Raw genomic sequence first — 21,223 nt, forward strand, 5'->3', positions numbered from 1 at the left:
CAAGAGAGTTAACAATTACAAAGAGAAAAAGAGTAACGTTACAGTGGAGAAACCTAGCAGACAACAGTTTAACCTTAACCTTAAGTGATCAAAGTAAACATCACCAGTAATAGTATTGATTGACATGTACCCCCTGATATAATACATCAGAAAGGACATAACATCACTGCTGTGGTTTTCTAGCCAAAAGATGTACAACCTCAGCATAAGTCATGAGCAAATATCAGACCAACCCACATCAAGAGACATTCTGCAAAACAACAACCAGAACTCATCAAAAATGTTGAGTTTAGAAAAGACCAAAAAAAGACTAAGGGACTGCCAAAGACTGGAGAAGACTAAAGAGATACAACCACTAAATGCAATCTGGAGTTCTGAATTAAATGTTGGAACAGAAAAAAGGGGGCAAAAGGAGAAAAACTGGCAGAATATGAATAAGATCTGTGGCTTAATGGTATTATACCAATATTAATTTACCAATTATTAAATATTGAATGCGTTCCCCTAAAATCAGAAACAAAGCAAGGATGTATGCCATCTCTGCCTCTATACCATATAGCAATGAAGTTCCTAGAGAGTGCAATAAAGCAAGAACAATAAAAATAATTAAAGGGAAGAATAAAAATTTTCTTGATAAACATACTGACAGAGCCAAAAATCCTAAGGAACCTACTAAAAAAGTAATAAGTGAACTCAGTGAGGTCAAAGGACAAAATAAATAAAATCTATTGTACTTCTTTACATGCTAGCAGGAAACAACTGGACAGTTTTTACTTCTGCTCTTCACAAGACACCATTAGGAAAATGAAAAGGCAAGCCACAGACTGGGAGAAAATATTTGTAATAACTCCTCTGATCAAGGATTTACATCCTAAACATATAAAGAACTCTCACAATCAAATAAAAAGGAAACAACCTAATGAAAAAAAGTGGACAAAAAAATCAAGCCATCACTTCACAAAAGAAGACATATGAACAGACAATAAACATGTGAAGATACTCAACGTCATTAGCTCGTCATTAGCTATCAGGGAAATGCAAATGAAAACTATGATATAACATCTCTCTCCCACTGTAATGACACATCTTAAAAGACTGACAATATCAAGTGTTGACAAGGATGTGGAGCCACTGGAAGTTGAAAACATTGCTGGTAGTACTGTAAAATGGCACAGCTACTTTGAAAATCAGTTTGGAATTTCTTAGAACGTTAAACACGTGATTGCCATATGACCCAGCAATTCCACTTCTAGGTAGAATAGGCAAAACTAATCTGAGGATGAAAAAAAAAAAATTGAATTGATGGTTGCCCAAAGTGAAGATGAGGAACGGAGGCGAAGAGACAGCAGAGGGGCCCAAGGGGCCAATGGCAGTGTTCTATAGCTTGATTGCCATGGCTTGATTGTCATGGTGGTTATCTGGGTATATACACTTTTTAAAACTATTAAACTAGTGTGTGTAAATTATACCTTAATGAAGCTTTTCTTTAAAGTAAAAAATCATCAGAGTTCATGTCTGTTAAGCATTTACCTGCTTCAGTGCTTTCCATTTATTGTGTCATCTCACTGAATTAGCAAAACTAGGTAGGACTTTTTTTATCCCCATTTTTCAACTAAGAAAACAGATTTGAGCCCAGGACACCCAGCTACAGAGCCTGTGCTCCTGACCACTGTGCCACAGAGCTCAACTCTCAGGTATCTGTCTGCTGACATTGATAAAGTTCATCCTGAAGACACATTAACCCAGCCCTCTTATGTGGAGCAACTAAAACAAGGGAGTGTGGACCTGGAAATGAGAGTGGAAGCCAAAGGAAGAGGCTACCAGGGTGGAAGAGCATTTCTCCAGCCTGGACCCAACCTACCACAACCACTGGGTGCCTGGTCCTTGCCTCCCCCTGGGCAGATGGAGTCAGAATCACTGGGTGGGCTTGAGAATCTGCATTTTAACAAGAAACTGCACCTTGCCCCTTGAGAACGGTAGAGACATGTCCAGAGGAAGGTCCATGGATCAGCCCAACCTAGGCTTAAATCCTTACCCTTCCAAGGCCCTTGTTTACCTCTTTCTGCCTCAACTTGCTCATTTGCAAAACGGGCATCAGAATAGCACCAACCGCCTGGGGTGGCTGGGAAACAAGTGGTTTGAGTGAGAGGCAGGCACAGTGCCTGTCGCAGAGGAGGCTCTCAGTAAATGCTGGATTAAACTAGCAATGGTATGAGGGATGGGGCTCCACCCAGTGGCTTTCTCTCTCTCCCTCACTCCAGGCCCTGGCCTGGCCTTTATTGCGTACCCCAAGGCGGTCACCATGATGCCTCTCTCCCCGCTGTGGGCCACCTTGTTCTTCATGATGCTCATCTTCCTAGGCCTGGACAGCCAGGTAAGGGGCCATGGGGAGGGGGAGCCCAGGAGGGAGGGGAACCTGGGCCAGGAGGCCAGACACCACCCTTAAGAGTGACTCCGCAGCCCAACCACTCCCACCTGGCCCTGGCATCAGGGCCCTGCCCACTGTCCCCCATTCCACCCTCCTCTTCCCTCCCAGCAACCCTTGCACCCCCCCATCCACCAGGTGGGCTCCACACTTACCCACAAATGTCTGTTCCAGCCCCTCTAAGCCTTCCCAAATACTGTTTTCCTTACTGGAATTCCCAACTCTCAATTCATGTTTAGAAAAATTTGCTAAATACTTCCCTTCTGCTCAACCACTCCTGCCAACAGCACTGCCTGGCACAGCAGAAGAGAGTCTCAGAGAGTGAGTCCCACAGCATGCATGTCCCTGTCCCAACCCAGTCACTGAGGACACGGACACATACAAAAGCACCTCCTCTTCCTTCCTCCATCTCTGTCCTGGATGCCACCACCAGCTCTGCCCCGCCACCACCTGCCTGCCTCTGTGCTTGGCCCTCCCTAGAGGCCCCTTGCCGACCTCCCTCTGCTTGGCAGCCTCCTTCCCTGGCGAAGGGGGTAGACCTGGAGCTAGTAACTCACCCATGCACTCGGTTTCCCTTTGTTGTCACACAGCGGCAGGCGCTCGCTTCCCACACTGAGCACACTCCAGCCTCCCATCCCAGGTCCCCGGCCTCTGTCCCACACTATTCCCCCATCAGTCCCTGAAACCCACCCTTTGCCTGCTACTCCACATAGCAGTTTTCCCTAGGAGCCCTGGAGAACTTCCCCCAGCCACAGCCTGCCTGCCTAGGAGACTGGGTCTTGGCCAGCCAGCGCTGTGCTGTGCAGGGGGCTCTGCAGGCAAAGCAGTCAGACACCCTGGGCCCCCAGGTGAAGTGGGGAGACACACCCAGCCCAGCCTATGGGAGTGCTGCCCTCACACATGACCTTGTGCCAGTTGAGTCACTTGGCAGCCAAACCCCACAGCCAGTGTGTCAAGCCAGTCGAGTCCAATTTCTTCCCCTGAACAGTTTCCCAGAAGCTGCTGAGCCAAATCACCAGGTGTTTCTGCTGATAATCTTCCCTTATTGTTGCTGTTGCAGGCAGAGGCCTTGGAGGGATTGACAGCTTATGCGTGACAGGCCAGGCCTGCCTAGCAGAGGGAGGCGGGGGCTGGGGCCTCGGCTCAGGGAGTCCCTGGGCTGAGCTAAGCCAGCACTTGGGCCTGGGGGCCTGAGGTCTGGCACAAAAAGTGGTGGCCACTCTGCCTACCCCCATGCGTGCTGCCCTTGCTGTGTGCCTTGGATACATTCTCAGTTCATTGTCACCATAACCACACGGGCTGGGGGGGCCCTTTCGTTGCCTCCATTTTATAGAAGAAGAAACTGAGGTTCAGAGATACTGAGTGACTTGCTCGGATGTGCACCCGGGCCTGTCTGCCTCTTGGCCTACACACTGCAGGTATCTCGTCAGTTTCAATCTTGGATAAACAACCTCCCTAGCATCCCATCCTCTTCCCTAGGACCTGGAGAAAGGATAGACAGAGCCAGCCCTTGCTGCTGAGGCGGAGCAGCTGCGAGGCCACAGCCCGGGCTTGAGTCCCAGCCCCATGACTTGCGAGCTGTGTGCCTTGGGCTAGTCACCTTGCCACTCTGTGCCTCATTCCCTTTGTCTGCACAAGGAGTGTTGAAACACCTTTTCTGAGGAGGCAGAGGTAAATCAGAGAGGATTTGGAGCCAACAAATGGCTCCATGGAAGGGGTGCTTCCCAACAAGGTGGCTGGCAAAAGAACCCTTGACTCCTCCTCCCTCCCTCAAGGCAGGGCAGTGGGGTGGGTAAAGCCCAGCTCTTGAGCAAGATCGCCTCGTTCGAATCCAGGCGTTGCCACTTACCGCCGGCGTGACCTTGGGTAAATTGCGTACTCCCTCCTCTGTGCTTCTGTGTCTTCATTTACAAAAGGGGGATAATAATAGTACAGACCACGGAGAGACTACATAAATTAATGTGTGCTAACTGCCTAGAACAGAGCCTGGCACGTCGCAGGTGTGATGTGTTTGCTATCATCATTACTGTTATTATTATTAATGTGGCAAACAATTTCCTGAGCCTTTCCCTCCTCTGTGCCAGGGGCCCTGAGCTAGACACAGGAAATAGATAGATGACAATGATGTGGCCCCTGCCCTCCAGGATCCCACCTGCTTGTAAGGAGACAGATATAAGCAGGCAACGGCCCCCAGGGTGAGGGGTGTACTCAGGACACAGAGGAGAGGGTTGGGCTGTCCTGAGTGGGGGACAAGAGTGATCAGGAAAAGGTTCATGCAGATCTGCCCCCAGTGCCGTGAGAACCAGTTAAGGGGGCGATTGGTATCTTTGGATATTCAGGCTGGCTGTTAATGGGGAGGTAGGAACTGGGCAGATACCGTGTACCTGGCCCTGTGCTCAGCACGCAGGATACAGATGCTTAGTGGCTCAAACTCAGCCACTGATGCCTGCACCATTTGGCTGGGGCCCAAAGACACCCAGCAGAGACAAAGAGCTGGAAGTTGGCTCACCTCTGATTGCCCTCCACCCAACAGAGGGCCCTCATCTGCCAGAAACAAAGAGCAGGGAAGCATCCCAACCCCGGAGACCACAGAGACAGACCAGAGCCTGCCATCAGCAGAGCACGTAACTCCCACTACAGGCATAGAAACCCAGCCTTGCCTCAAGGGCAGGGGCTGGTCTCATTTAAGTTGTCGACCCCAGCACAGAGCCCAGCACATAGGCATGTGACAGGCAGCATGCGGGAGAAGGAGGAGTACTAGATTTGGAGTCTGGAGACCCCAGCTCAAGTCCTGACTGCCACATCCTTGCTGAATAATCTTGGGCAGGTCACTCCCCACCTCTGAGCCTCAGCATCCTCATCTGTTAAATGGGCATGACTGGAGCCCCGCTAGTTCTGGGATTACTGTTATCCTCAGGCCCCTCATCTGCATCAGTGGGTGTGGGAATGAAGGAAGCCCAGGGTTCAGGCCTGCTGCACTTGCTCAGACCCTGGGCCCCCAGGAGCGGCCTTTTCCTTGAGTTTCACACCATCGTATCTCCCCGTCCAGTTTGTGTGTGTGGAAAGCCTGGTGACCGCCGTGGTGGACATGTACCCCAAGGTCTTCCGGAGGGGTTACCGGCGGGAGCTGCTCATCCTAGCCTTGTCTGTTATCTCCTATTTTCTGGGCCTCGTGATGTTAACGGAGGTGAGTGGCATGGTTTGTGCTGCACGGGGTGAAGTGGGTGTGTGACGTCAACTCCCAGCTCTGAAAGTGACCAGCTGTGTGACCCGGGTCAGGTCTAGTACCCTCTGCCACTCGGTTTATGCTTCCTCCTAGCGGGTCATGGTGAGGATCTAATGGAAGTTCTCATCAAGCCCTCAGCACAGTGTCTTCATGTGCAAGTGCTCAGCTAAAGGCCGCTGCTGTTATTCACAGAGGGGAGTCATACTCACCAGGGGAACGCTGGGTTGATCTGTCATGGTGAGCACATGGACGCCTGGGCCATCCCTCAGAATAACTTCCGGGTGAAGCGACAATGTCAGCTATTAGCCCTGTAACAGTTACCTATGAGTGGTCTCGCGTTCAGAGCAGGCTTTTCTGGGCATCTCTGATGATACTGGCACCTTCGGGCACCGTGTGCTCCAGCCTGGGACTTCTGTGTGTAGCCCTCTTCTCATTGTCCCTGCTGGGCCTGCAGGTTAGGAGAGGTTCTCCATGACCTCCAAATTAAGACCATCTGATAAAACTGTATTTTTCTCCCCCACCTCCCATAGCCATTCAGTCAAATAAATACCTTCTTATGTATCTTGGGAAGGTAACATTAGGTATTTTTCTCCCCATATGCACAAAATTAATTAATTTAAAAAGAAAAAAAAGAACTGTTGCCTAGAAACAAGAAGAGGTTTTGTAAGAAACACGGAAAGAAATGAGAGAACTCAGAATTGGTAAAAGCAGCTGATGTAATATTGAGGTCAGGCTAGGAAGCATTTGGGTTCATGCCACCTTGTTGCATCTACTCATCCCCCCCACTTCCCAACTCATATGCTGCCTCTTCCTGGAAGCCTCCTTAGCGTCCCTTCCCTCATTCATGCCCCCAGCCCCTAGCACTTTGTTTGCAGCTCAGTTCAGTCTCCTCCTCCCTATTACTGTGATCTATGGTCCACCTGTTCACCTGTCTCCCCCACCAGACCTCAGGGGCCGTGAGAACAGGAGCCAGCCCTCATTTGGCTTCATGCCCTCAGAGCCAATTTGGCGCCTGGCACGGGGTGGGTACTCAGTGCACAGTGGCTGGCATCATTACCTCGCCCAGTCATTGTCACATTAATGAGAGTGATCATCAGTGTTGGAGCAAATAAATGGTATGGCGCTTCCCAGTTTCCACCTCACCTCTCCCCACTCAGAGAAACCGGGCAGTGCAGTAAGCAGGGCCTCATTAAGCACTGATTAATTAGAGTCTCTCGTCACAGTCTTGTCACATACAAATTGGGGGGTTAGCCTGATGCGTTAAAGAGGCTAACGGACGGAATTCCAAGAGGAGCAGATGTTGGCACAGGCATCAGCTGCTTGGAGAAGGCAGGTGGTGGAAGGTGCTTCTTGAACTGCCTGCCCCAGGTGCCCCTAGCTCACCGAGTCTCTGATACCCAACCTCTGACTGAGGCCTCGCATCTGCCCAAGGGGTGCTTCATGGCCCCTGGAGGCCATCAGGGAGCCAGCACCGCGTCACCCAAGACTGTTAGTCAGCAGGCACTTGGGCCTCCCATGCCAACCGTCCACCTCCTCGGGGGACTATTTGTGATCAATTGCATTGGAGAAGTTCAATTGCCAAATGGGCCGTGCTGCCTTGGCCTTCATGGTAATTGCTGGAAGGAACTTTCCCTCACTTACACACATTTAAAGCTCAGCTCTAAGAAAAATAGGCCACAAAGGTCTTTTCTTCCACCAAGGCAGTGTAATGAGTGGTTGAGAGTATGGGCTTTGCAGCCAGATGACCTGGGTTCAATCCTCAGCCCTTGACTAGCTGGCTGGATGACCTGCAGCAGATGGTGTCGCTGCTCCGTGCCTCAGTTTCCCCATGTGAACAGTGGAGATAACACTAGTGCCTGCCTTGTAATTGCACTGTGAAGGACCAACTGGATTAAGACACAGGAAGCGGTTAAACACAGCCTGCTGCTTGCCGAATGCTGCATTGAGGTTTCTTTGTTCCTTTGTAAAGTATGATGTTCATGCGAGGGGAGCAACTGGAGGTGGGGGCAGGTCTTAGGTATTAACTCAGAAAGCCAAGCCCCGCACTCCACAGAGAGGTGCCTCAGACCTGCTTCTGACCCCACAGACCAAAATATTCACTGTAGTTGTCACAGATGGGAGAACCCAGGCCAGACATGGCCCACTCAGAGATCCATTTTGTTTCGCCCTCACTGTGTTTTTTAAAAACACGAAGTTGCCAACAATTATAACAGAAAAATTTCCCATAAAAATCTGTATTTCTGGTGTCTTCCAGAAAATCTGCAGATCTGGCCTCACAGCTGCATTCCCCAGCAACTGCCCTCCAGAGGTGTGTAGCTAGATGGGGCCCGTACTCTCCAGTTAGCCACGGTCCCCACCACTCCCTGGTACCACACCCAGCCCCCTTTTCTCAGTCGTATCATCTGTCTGGCCTTGTGGGCATTGAGATATTTCTCCCTGTCTAGTTGAAGACATGAACGAGTCCCATGGTGTGTGGTCTGTGAGTGACAGGAGGAAGCAGGCTCAGGGCACCCTGGGAGCACAGAGGGGAAGCAGAACTCCAAGGAAGTCCCCATGGAAGACACACGGGAGGCTCTCCAGGTTTCATTCCAGCCCCCTAATGTACTGTCCTGGTATTCAGACTATCCCACCCCACCTGATCCTTCCTAGCTCTTTGACACTTTTATTTCCCCTGAGTTTGATTGCATCCCCTACGGACCCTCGTTGTATTGTAAAGATTTTATTTAGAGACCCCCGCTCTCCCTACATCTGCAGCTGGTGTCCTCTCCCCTCTCCTCCCTCCTAGAAAACCTTCCCAGATTACCTTGGTCAGCTGAGCTCACACATTCTAGGTCATCACTAAACTCAGTCGTCACGGATTTGTATACTACAGAGCTGGCCTGTAGTCATTTCTTCATCCCATGAAGATGGACCACATACCGCCTGTGTGCCAAGCCCTGGGCCAGAAACTGGGACCCAACCCTGGACAAAGCCAGCTGGACCCCCCACCCACGGAGATCACACTCCACAGGATTTAACTTACATTTATCACCCCCTACTGTGCACCAGCCCCGCTCTCCTCCTTTTTTAGTTGAGTCCACAAAACATGCTATGAAGGCCCAAAGAAAGAATGAGGCCATCAGAAAGGGCTTCCTGAAAGAGGCAGCATTTGATCTGAGCTTTGAAGGAACTTAGCAGGTCAAAGGGAATAGCATGTGTAGAGGCACGAAGGTGAGGCTGTCCCTTGGTCTGTCCAGGAGGGGCTGTGGGAAGGGAGATGAGGCCAGTGAGGAGGGCAGCAGCCCTGACTGGCAGGCTGAAACGAGCCAAAGGGTCACTTTAAACTGCCACGTGTTTGGTTGGATTTGCACGTTTCAGAGAAAGGTTCCTCTGAAAGCTGGCATGCAGACGGATTGGAGAGGGTGAGGCCGGAGGCAGGGAGGCCAGTCAGGAGGCTGTTATAGCCATCCAGGTAGGGGTGCTGGGCCTCTCCCATCTCGATTTTCTATGTAGTCTCTGGCCCTTGGGGGAGCTGGGAAGTGAGGGGCTGAGATAAGACAAACCATCTGCAGTCCCAGCAGCCCCCAAAGGACAGGAAATTAGGGGGCACCCAGATGGGAGGGTACAATTTTCAAACGGGGGAGACTAGGGAGAAACTGATTCCTGGCAGTGGTAGCCACAGAGCAGAGAGAGGGACCTCCCTGAGGCCAGCTGGCTGACCCTGCTCTCCCGTGTGTCCATTCACCTCCCATCCGTCTGTGTGTCTGTCCCCCGAACTACAGGGTGGCATGTACATCTTCCAGCTCTTTGACTCCTATGCTGCCAGTGGGATGTGCCTTCTCTTCGTGGCCATCTTTGAGTGCATCTGCATTGGCTGGGTGTATGGTGAGTAGCAGCCAAGCCCGTCCACACCTCAGCTGCCCACCGGGTGCCCAGGATCCTGGTACTTGGACTCTGGTGGGCTCTGGTTCTCTGTGGCTTATCTTGGTCTATACTAGCCTCTTCTTTCTCTTCAGGGATTCCTTGGCCTTTTCCCACTGTTGGGAACCACCTGCTTTCACACCCTGCAGCACAGGAAGGGGTTCAGGGCTCAGGCACTATGATCTTGGGCCAGTTCTTCTGCCCTTGAGACTCAGTTTTCCCCTTTGTAAAATAACAGTAGTCATCAACATGTCTCCAAGTAGGAGAAAGTGTAGTCGAGCAGCAGCCTGCATGGTGCCTGGCCTTCCATAGATGACCACCTCAGGTCCTCCTGCTCCCCAAGCCCAACAAGTGGGTGAGGGTTGCTGGGCTCAGTTATGGTCACTCCTGCCATGAGTGTGGCTTGGGAATGGATGCCTCTGTAGGTCCCTGCTCTGTAGCAGCCCTGCCAGGCCCCTGCCTTCGAAATCCTTATCCCCTTTTCAGGCTGCCTTGCAAAGCTGCACCCATGGGCACAGGCTCTGGGCTTGGCCAGGGAGCAGCCTCATTGCGATCCCATTGCTGCCGTGTGACCGGGAGCACACTGCTTCCCTTCTCACACCATCCCCGGCCAGGCACGGTGGCTCACTCCTGTAGTCCCAGCACTTTGGGAGGCTGAGGTGGGCGGATCATGGGGCCAGGAGATCGAGACCATCCTGGCTAACACGGTGAAACCCCGTCTCTACTAAAAATACAAAAGATTAGCTGGGCATGGTGGCAGGCACCTGTAGTCCCAGCTACTTGGGAGGCTGAGGCAGGAGAATGGCGTGAACCCGGGAGATGGAGCTGGCAGTGAGCTGAGATTGCGCCACTGCACTCCAGCCTGGACGACAGAGCGAGACTCCGTCTCAATAAAAAAAAAAAAAAAAAAAAGAAAGTAATCCTCTTCCCCACCCCTGATTGCCTTGCCTCCAAAGGGATCACCTTCCACCTTTCTCTCAGAAACTCATCATTTCCTGGGCCTGAGGCCAGGAGAGCTGTCTCCAGTAGTGGGCCAGCATCCCTCCTGCTGCTTTTTATTCGGAAACCTCACACATGTAACATCCTGGTCGTTATTTAAGCAATACAAAGGTTCCTGCAGCAGTTTTTCTGTCTCAGGCTGGAGAACCCAAACACTCCTAGCCATTCCTCTGACTCATGTACAAAACTTCTCTGGGGTATGTATGTGCCCATCTGATTTATTCCGGACAGGAAGCAACCGGTTCTATGATAACATCGAAGACATGATTGGCTACCGGCCACCGTCGCTCATTAAGTGGTGCTGGAAGATCGTGACCCCTGGGATCTGTGCGGTAAGGGCCCCACCAGGAGCCACCTCCAGCCATCTACCCACCCACCTACCCCCAACCCACGTTTCCACTCTGCAGCCCCCAGCCTGGCCGAAGCTGGACCTGAGGAGGTTGATGTCCCCTGGTTCAGGTTGCCTTGCAAAGCCGCACCCATGGGCACAGGCTCTGGGCTTGGCCAGGGAGCAGCCTTGTTGGGATCCCAGTGCTGCCGTGTGACTAGCAGCACACTACTTCCCTTCTCAGGACCTCAGGTTCTGCATAGGCACATCAGGCACTGGATCCGCCTCGGAGGGCTGAGGACTGTGTGGGCAACAAAGACTTGTCCCCATCTTGTTGTTAACCATGAAGGCAGCAGAGCTGAGGGTGACATTGGGGCTCATGCTCTGCCCAAGACCGGACCACAGCAGGGCCTTTCTGAGCAGACATTTAATTAAAAAACACCCAATTACTCATCCATTTATTGGCGCTGGAAGTAACTCAGCATCTTCATAGACCGTGGTAGTTCTGAGAAGCAACTTTGAAACCAGTCTCAAGGAGTAACTAGAAAAAATAAAAATTTCTAACTGGGCAGAGGCTGGGGAAGAGGCTCCTGGGGGTGGGGAGAGGTCCTCACAGCCCAGCAAGGTCCCAGAACCCAGGGCCGAGTTCCCTGAGCATCTGTTGCCTGTTGGATGGGGCTCCAGCCTGCTGTGCCTCAAGCTCACTGTGGTCCTGTCAGGGCCTCACCTTTCACGGCTGTGAAATGGGGCCAGCCTCCTCCCCTGCCAGCCTCCTGCTGGTCTGCCTGGGCCTGAGACCCCTCATGGCCTAGCAGGGCTGAGGGCCCATCCCCCAGGCACCTGCTCCCATCTCTCTGCAGGGGATCTTCATCTTCTTCTTGGTCAAGTACAAACCACTCAAGTACAACAACATCTACACCTACCCAGCCTGGGGCTATGGCATTGGCTGGCTCATGGCCCTGTCCTCCATGCTCTGCATCCCACTCTGGATCTGCATCAAGGTGTGGAAGACAGAGGGGACACTGCCCGAGGTGAGACTGCCCCAGGAGGGCTGGTGCATGTGGGCAGGGTTCGCACCTTGGGTCCCAGTTTCCTCATCTGCATGGTGCGCGATGACAGCATGCGCCCATCTGCCTCGGGCGGCGCTGTGGCAAGCTCCTCTCTGGCCAGTGCTTATCAGCATGGTTGTGCCCAAGGTGTCTCTGTGAGGCCTTTTGGCTGAGCCCGTTTCTAGGAGCCAAGCCTCTGTCTTCCTGTCTGTAAAATGGGATAACCGCAGTACCTAACTTATAGAGGCTGTGAGAACTCAGTGAGTTCATATAGGAAAAGCCCTGGGACCCGGACCTGGACCAGAGGGTAACAAGTGTTAGCACTGACTGTACTGTGAATCCCAATCATTCTGACGTGTCACCCTGCCAGGCTGTCTACCTGCTGTATCTCCTGCCATCCTCAGAGCAAACTGGGGCGATAGGCATCATTTTCTGCAGTTAGCAGGTAGAGGAAACAGGTTCAGAGAAATCAGGTCACTTGCCTGAGGTCACACAGCCAACAGTTAGCAGATCACATTGTTAAAGACAATTTCATCAAAGTAGATTTTCGATATCCTCAAATTAACCCATTTCAGCTACACGGTTAAACAGTGTTTAGTAGTGTTCCGCAATGTGCGGTCATTGTCATCAATCTGTTTTACAATACTCTCATCATCCTAATAAGAGTCCTCATGCCCATTCACCGTTAACCCTTGTTCCACCCCCAGACAACCACAGATCGACTCTGTCTCTGTGGATTTGCCTACCCTGGATGTTTCCTGTCACTGGAGTCCTACAGTGTGTGGTCCTTTGTCAGCAACTGAATCGTTACCGAGCCCATCTTACTCCAGAGCGGCAAGCCCTAGTCACTCTCCTTCCCTACCGCTGGCAATGGCTTGACTGGGTTTCTGCTTATTTAGTAAACAGCACAGGGTGTTGGTTGTGTGCCAGACGCTGTTCTAAGCAGTTTACAAATACTAAGTCATTTAATCCGCATAGCAATCCTGGGGGGTGGAGATTCTTTTTGTCTCCATGGATGAGGAAACTGAAGTACTGAGAAGTGAAGCAACTTGCCCAAGGGCACACAGCTTCTGAAGGATACAGCAGAAACTCTGGCATGTGTGATCCTGTCCCCTGAGTTTTGCTGCCTCACCTTCTTCTGCTGGACCGGTTGCAGTCTACTGTGCGGCCCTGTCTCTGCCCCAAGGCCACACCCTAGGGACTGCAGGAGTTGAACTTGGCCACCCGGGAGGCAATGGGGAGTGGGGGTATGCAGAGCCAGAATGCAAGCTCCAGCTCAGAGTCAGCTACACCCAGCCCACCTGCCTGCCCACCGAGGGGCCCGGGCTCCAGAAATAGCCATGCATCCAGCCAGAAGAAGCCAGCCACTAAGGAAGGTCTCTTTCTCAAGCTTGCTCATGCCCCAGAGCAAGTCAGGCTCCTTGGTGCCTGTAGGTCAAGGGCAGTTGGTTAATTCTGATCTCAGGCCAAACATGTGCAGAGGGGAGCTGACCTGAGGCCTTAAAACCTTGACCACTGGAAGGCCCCTGCGCAGACTTCCAGGTGGTCTTTTGGTGTTCAGAAATGCCTGGTGTTGCCGGCTGAATCCTCCAGAGATCATCTCAGGCCTGGTGTGCGGGGGAAAGCAGGGGAGGGAGTATTCTTTCCTAAGCCGCCTCCATCTCCCTGAGCTCACACACCTGCCAACGTGGACAGCAGGGTTTATTAAAGAGGGAATGCTTTGGAGGTGTCAGACCCAGTTTCCAAGTCTTTCTCACCAAGAGTCCTTGTGCCAGGTAGTCCACCACCCTGGGCCTCAGTTCCCGCAAAGCTGCTGCTGGGGACGGGAAGGATCTAGAGGGGAAAATGAGGATAGAGGTGCCTCAGACATGTGCTCTGAGGATGCATCCTACTGAACAGAAGGTAACATGGTGGCCACTCAACTAATCTGATCCTTATACTAACCCCGGAAGGCAGGTACCATTATTATCCCCCTTTACGGATGGGGAAACTGAGGGACAGGATTAAGCTTCTTGCCCTTGTTAAATGGTACAGCCAGGACATAAATCCAAGCGCCTGGCTTTGGAACCCATGCTGTAGCCCCAGATCTGTGCCAGAGTCTGGGGCACAGTGTGCCCCAGCAGGCACAGCAGGATCTGAAAGAGAAGACAGAGCCTTGATCCTGAGCAACCAGCCACCCAAAAGGCTTTGCAGCCTTCCTTGGGAAAGCGTTTATGCCCAGAAAGCACCCCCCAAATCCTAGCCTGGAGTCTTCTCCCAGGAAACCTGGGGAGTGCAGATGAAGCTGAGGGATAGGGGCCTGAGGCAGGGCAGGGCCACATCTGGTCTGAGGGGCAGGGCCGTGGGGCAGGAGTCTGCATCCATCAGAGCTAGCCAGCTGGTGCTGGCTGCTTTGCAAGGTGGCCTGAGGCTGTGAACCTTGGGCTTTGTGTTAATGCTTCTACCTTTGAGCACAACTGGAGGAACACCCAACACACACTACACCTTCCCCACATGATGGCACCCCTTCCATGGGAAATGCACGCAGGTATCCAGCAATTGTCCTGTAAACAGCCCTGGAGATGCATTCCCACCCAGTGATTCACACCCCAGCTTCTCACTGTCCCCCAAGGGCAGGCACAAGGCAGGGACTCTGATGACAGCTCTGAGTCCCAGCCACCTTTCCTAGCCAGGTGTAAGGCTAAGTACTTTCCATAGCCTCTCCTTACTCTTGACCTAATGCCAGGAGTAGGGACCTCTACGGTCCCCATTTTCCAGAGGAGGAAAGTGAGACCCAGGGAGGTTGTTCATCATCGAGGACAGAGCCGGAAGAGGCCAAGCTGGGGCCCGGACCTTGGTCTGAGAATTCTCCAGCACCCAGGTGTCCCCTGTGTACTTGGGAGAGGCCAAGGCAGACCCTGGACCCTGGCAGCTAATCACTCAGATCTTTCCCTCCTCTCCAACCATCCAGAAACTTCAGAAGTTGACGACCCCCAGCACAGATCTGAAAATGCGGGGCAAGCTTGGGGTGAGCCCACGGATGGTGACAGTTAATGACTGTGATGCCAAACTCAAGAGCGACGGGACCATCGCAGCCATCACAGAGAAGGAGACGCACTTCTGAGCGGCCGCCGGCCACCTGGGGCTCTTCTTCCTTTCTTCCCCCCATGTGTGTAAATGAATTCCTGAACCCCATGCTTCACCTAATGGTAGGGGCTTGCTTGTTTTGCACCGGATTTATTAACAAGTTAATTTCAAGGTGGCCACTGTACACTGCTCTAAAGTCATACCCCCTCCCCGCCCCCAGTCATCATGGAAGTAACCACTACAAAGAGATAACACTGTACAGTGACTGCCAGATCTTCTGTCCTAGGGCAGTTTTAATCAATGTTTTCTAGGGATTAGGAAGAAGTGTATAATATTGTAAAACTTTTTTTACTGGGGTTGTGGGCCAGGTGGGGTGGGGAGTGATGGCTGTCCTCCTCTGTCAGCCTTTTAATGACTGTTCCGTGTCCCATGTTTGTCTCTGACCATCCACAGCCGCCCCTCCTCCATACCCCAGGGAGAAATTTTCCTTCAAACTTTCCCTTTCCAAGGGACACTGGGTTTGCAGACAGCAAGGCTATGTGGCGGAGAAGAAAAGGTTCAGCAGACTCAGGACTCCTGGGCTGGAGACCCCCCTCTGCCCTGATCCCATGAAGTGACTTTGGGCACTCCCTTTCCCTTCCTGGGCCTCAGTTTCCCCATCTCCCAAATGGGAGGAGGAGCCGGATTGGGTTATCTCTTAGGGATTCTCTTTGTGTGCCTTGCTGGCTTGCAGACCTGCCATGGACCTTGGCTTCCTCTGAAGACTTGCAGGCAATAATCTCTGCCCTCCCAGTTGTACCTCCTCCCCACCTGCTTATTTAAAATCAAGTTTATCGTAGAAATGGTGTGGTGTTGATGTATGTTTTCCCTAAAACTCTAATTTCATCTCATCTGTGGGTAGCCCTGCTCTCTGGACACCAGTGGGTCTTCAGCCCCCAATGTGGGGGCTCCTCTGTCTGGCCTGCCATTTTTTCCAGGTCAGCTGCTCTTACCCCTGGCTCTGCCTCTCCACCCTTGGCAGGGCTGGCTGGAGTTGCCTTGGGGACTGATCTTCTGGGTGGGGAAGCAGCCATCTATTCTTGCAGCCACCCCAGCCAGGATCTATGTCTTAGGACCTTCCATGAGAAGGAGCCACAGTGGGGCCTGGTTTCCTCCTAAGGCCGTTCTGTATCCCAGGCCACCTCTTCTCTCTCCTCTTGTCCCCTAACGTCTGCCTACCACCATTCTCCCTCTCAGTTCTCTCCCATCCTTGCCGCTGGTTCAGGAGCCATTCTACCTGCCTCTGTGGCCAGGCGCAAGGCTACAGGTGCAGTCACCTGTTCCCTGCCACCTTCCCTCCCTTCTTTGGCAGAGAGAAGTCTCAGCTTTCACTGGAGGGAAGACCTGGGCATCCTGCTGGCTCCTCCCTCCATGGGACCTGGAGTCTGGCACTGTTCCCCAGCCAGCCTGGCTGCAGAACTCTCTGGCTGATACCTCTCTTCTTTTTTAATTGGACTTCATATCAAGCCTCTGCCTTGGTTTGTGAGCTGTATGAGGGTGGGGAAGGCACACTCTTTCTTTTTTCTGTAGGTTCCCAATACTATTTGGTGGAAATGTGGGCTTTCTCTAAACCAAGGCCTTAGTTTCCTGTAAGGGTCCTCTGTGTTTGATTCACCCAAAAGTCTGCAAACCCCCAGCGTCTCTGCTCTGGCCAGCCCCGATCTGAAGCCTGTGTCTGCTAAGAGATATGCCCAGTGCCCCACTGGGCAGGACAGGAAGCCTAGCCTGGGTCCCCTCTGCACACAGCTCAGGCCTGCCCAACTTCTTATGGGCAAGCTACCATCCCACTCTCGTCTCCCTGAGCTGTGTGGTTCTGCGGACCCAGGAGGGGCCAGACTGGGGCCCTGCTTGTGTTTATCCTCGGCTGCTGTCTTCCCAGTAGGCCCCGGGCAAGGAGGCTTCCCACTGCTGCTGCTACAGGTTCTCTACACCAGCTCTCATGGATGCATAGATCCCTGTGGTCCGCCTTCGCCGACACACACGCATCGTACATGTGGCTGTTAACACTTGACTCACTTAACACCACTCATGGGGCAGGGTGGAGGGTGGATTGTTGTTTTCTGTTTTTTGTAATTTCCTACTAGTATTTGGGTAACTTTGGGGGTGGGGAGAGCAATGTTGGGGCAGGGGAACATGTCATTGTGATGACTTTTTTGATATTCATTAGAAACAATACATCCTTTCTGAGATATTTACAATATTATTAAAAAATGAAAAAGGTTGTACTGTTTTGCATAATGAACATTTTTATTGGGCATTCAAAGGGTACAAGATTGTCTGCTTACTCATTTTTAAAAATTAAAGAAATGAACAATCAATGTGGCTATGCCTAGCAAGGTGGTATTCGTTGGGGTTTTTTGTCCTGTTTTTATTCCCTCCATGATATGCCTGCAAAACCCTCCTGGATCGCTGTGTGGAAGTTGCAGTCTCAACTCAGCACTACAGATTAGAAACAAAAGCAGTGGTGTTTTAGGAGCCCAGACTTCTTTATGTTCATGTATTTACCATTTGCCTAGTATGTGCTAGATGCTTTACAGAAGTTGTCTTTTTAATCCTTACAACAACTCTGTAAAATAGGTACTTCTCCACTTTGTTTATGTCTTGCTTTATTTATTACTTCCCCTATTTTACAGATAGCCATCTATTCTTGTAGCCACCCCAGCCAGGATCTATGTTTTAAGACCTTCCTCCAGCCTCCCATGAGAAGGTGCCATAGTGGGGCCTGGTTTTCTCCTAAGGCCCTTCTCTCCCCAGCCACCTCTTCTCCCTCCTCCTTACAGATAGGGAATTTTGAGGCACAGAAAAGTCAAGCAATTTGCTCGCACTCACACAGCTAGTAAACATCAGGACCAGAAAGAGAACTCAGGTGTGTCTAACCCAAAAGCCCTTTCTCCTGATCACAATGCCTTATTGTTTCTCATGCTGTGAGGCCTGAAGAAAGCAACAGCCCCCTCACAGTGGTGAAAATAGCTGCCACAAAACTTATGCTTGTGTCCTAGTAGGCAGACACTCATGTTTGAGGCATGCAAGGCAGAACACAGAGAGATGAGAATTTGGAGTATGCAGCCCTGGGTTAAGCTCCAGGATCTGCCCTTGCCAGCCTCAGTTTTCTCATCTCTAAAATAGGGATAATAGCTCCTGTTTCAAATGCAGGGTGATTATGAAGATCCCATGAGCTCTGTATGTGAATGATAAGGTTCTGAATTCACACTAGTTGTTATTCTGAATAAATAATGCCTAAGCTCAGAAAGTGTTTGTAGTATTGCCTAGAACTTAGACTAAAGTCTCTAAATTTGTGTCTGAGATTTCTAAATGGCCACTCGAGACCACAGGCTTGTTTTGTCCTGCCAGCTCATGACAGTAAGATCATCTTATGCAGTGTCTACTCATTCCTGTCTGGTCAACCTTTTTGCTTGAAATCCCTGATCTCAAGTCTACCTGACCCTGTCTTGGCCTTTCATCCTCCCTGAGGTGGTAATATCTGCTCATAGGAAAGCATCCCACAGAGTTCTGGAATTCAGAAAGTCTCTGTGATCCACAGCCGGGGTCCCTAAGTAATTCCTGCCCTCACAGAGCCACAGGGATTGCTGCAGTCACCTGTTCCCTGCCATCTTCCCTCCTCATGTCTGAAAGTGTCTTGCATTAAGTAGCTGTCATATGCAAGAGGAGGCTGGGTTACAGAAAGATGAGTCTCACTCATTCCCAGGAAACTTCATTTGCAGACTCTTGAGCCTATAGAATTAATAGCATGAAGAATTAATTGACGCACTAGACCCCTACAGGCTGCAGTGTGTGCTAGTGACCCCTGCTGGCCAAGTGGGACTCTGTAGGCTGGCTCTACTAGATACTGCAAATAACCAGAGAAGGGGAAGGGAGCTTTGGAAGTGAAGTCCAGGCTACCTCAGGCCTAACAGCATTTCCCATGGAGTGGGGGGCTGATCAGGCACCAAAGAGCAGACATATTCTGCTGAAAGTGGCCACTTTGGAAAATTGAGTTCTTTCATGCATTCAGCAGCCCTTTACTGAGCAGCCACCATATTATTTGTGTGGACCTAGGACTAGTGTTATTATGACAAGTGAAACAGCCCCTTCCCTTGAGTGTTCCTACTGTTAGGAGGAGAGGCGTCCATACCCTTCTGGATAGGGGTAAGTTCACAGGGAGATGCTGTTCTGATTCTGACCTCCTATTCCTAGCCGTCTTCCAGCCAGTTAAGAGTTCTTCAGTGTGGCACTGAGCAAGTCTGCCCACTCCTTGGACCTCGGTTAGCCACTGGTAGAATGGCAAAGAAATGAGACCCAGAGCGGGAATGTGATTTGCCCAAGATTCCCCTAGAACTCTGTATTCCCATCTCATAATCAGTCCCCTGCACCATCTCAAGCTGTTAAAAAGCAAATGAGCTTGGGGCCCTCATTACCCATTAGGGATAAAAGTCAGCCTTTGTTGCCAACTCTGGCCACTTCTCTCTCATTTTTAAATAATGCCCACTTTGTGAGGGATACTGGAAAGAGTAACACATGCAGCATTCTCTGAGCGTCCAGGGTGGCTCAAGTGTCAGAGCCACTTCACAGGAAACCACATGGCAGGAGGTGCCGTGGACAGAGTGCTGGAGGAGTACTGCAGGCAGGAATAAGAACTGTTTCTGGAGCACCTGCTGTGTGCCAGGGTCACGTCTGCGTCACCTCATCACAGCCTCACAACAAATCTAAGAAGTAAGTGTCGTTAATCCCATTTTTCATATGAGGAAACTAGAGTTCAAAACTGTAAATAATTTGCCCTAAGAGATACAAATTATACCTCCTGGCAAGTGGAGGAGCTGGGCTTGGATCCAGGTTTGCTGGATCTAAATAAAGCCCATGTACCCAGCCACTTAACCAAGGATGTGGGACTTGAGTTGCACCTTGGGGGATGGTAAGATTTAGGCAGAGAAGGACATTTGAGATGAGGGAACATCCCAAGTGATGACAGAGGCTTTGGGAGAGCAGGGAACCAGTGTACTCCCCATTCACTGCAGCCTCCACTTTCTGGGCTCAGGTAATACTCCCACCTCAGCCTCCTGAGTAGTTGGGACATGCCCAATTAATTTTTTTTTTTTTTTTTTTTTTTTGCAGAGACAGGGTTTCACCCCAGTCTACTTTCTATAACTCTTCATGTATCTTCACCGATCTCTCTGGCAGAGTAAGATCAGGTAACACCGTGCTTATCATGGAATGGCACCTGATGCAGGTCCCTCCACAGGACAGAAGCTTAGATTAACAAGTGCCCAGCTTGCCCCAGAGTGGGGAGCCATAGGAAAAGGAATACATAGGCATTGAAGACCTACTCAGTGCTGGAGACCATACCAGACCCTTTCCTATGCATTACCTTGCCCTCAACCGCCTTGTAAGTTGGCATCGTGTTCACATTCTACCAGGAATGAGGAAACAGGCTCAGAGAGGTAGATTCAGCCACCCAAGGTCACAGAGATGGAAAGTGGTAGAACTGGAGTAACAGCCCAGGTGTGTCTGGCGCCAAGGCCCGTGCACTTTCCACCGACCACCTGTAGTAGTCAGGCTTCTCTAGAGAAACTTCTCTAAAAATTAGATATAAATATATAGAAAGAGACTCATGATAAAGGATTGGCTCATGCGATTATGGAGGCTGGGAAGTCCCATGATCTGCCATCAGCAACATGGAGATGCAGGAAAGTCAACAGTGTAGTTCCAGTCCAAACCCAAAGGTTTGAGAGCCAAGAGCACTGATGTGCAATGGCAGAAGAAGATGGATGTCCCAGTTCAAGCAGAGAAAAATTTTCCCTTCACCTTTTTGTTGTACTTGGGTCCTCACAGAATTGGATGATGACTGTCTGCCTTGGTGAGGGCAGGTCTTATTTACTAGGTCTACTGATTCAACTGCTAATTTCTTCTGGAAACACCCTCACAGACATGCCAGGAACAATGTGTACCAGCTATCTGGACATTCCTTAACTCAGTCAAGGTGACACATGAAATTGACCATCACAGCACCGTTGGGAACCACTAAGTGTCACTACAGTCATCAGCATTGAGAGGTTAATCAAGGCCATGGAGAGGCTACAGATGGTGGTGGAGGCCATGTGGGGAAGGTCTGAGGGTCTTCAGGGGCCTTGGAATGCCTTTGGTGACACTAGGGACCTCTGGAAACCTTCACAGTTTCCCAGAAACAGTAGAAGGCC

The 21,223-nt window shown here is 51.1% G+C and overlaps 1 protein-coding gene across 1 annotated transcript in view; it reads left to right on the top strand.

The window, feature by feature from the left end:
* SLC6A11 (solute carrier family 6 (neurotransmitter transporter), member 11) overlaps positions 1–15,273 on the top strand; it is a 128,252-nt gene extending 112,979 nt beyond the window's left edge. Inside the window, exons 12-17 of the mRNA XM_011952508.1 lie at positions 2,262–2,374; positions 5,475–5,612; positions 9,413–9,515; positions 10,782–10,882; positions 11,739–11,909; positions 14,878–15,273. Of these exons, the coding sequence (XP_011807898.1) occupies positions 2,262–2,374; positions 5,475–5,612; positions 9,413–9,515; positions 10,782–10,882; positions 11,739–11,909; positions 14,878–15,030 (779 nt within the window). The 3' untranslated portion in view covers positions 15,031–15,273. The remainder of the gene's footprint in view (positions 1–2,261; positions 2,375–5,474; positions 5,613–9,412; positions 9,516–10,781; positions 10,883–11,738; positions 11,910–14,877) is intronic.
* The last annotated feature ends 5,950 nt before the right edge of the window (positions 15,274–21,223 follow it).

This window comes from Colobus angolensis, unplaced genomic scaffold (assembly GCF_000951035.1).
Source record: "Colobus angolensis palliatus isolate OR3802 unplaced genomic scaffold, Cang.pa_1.0 Scaffold34, whole genome shotgun sequence".
Lineage (NCBI taxonomy): Eukaryota > Metazoa > Chordata > Mammalia > Primates > Cercopithecidae > Colobus > Colobus angolensis.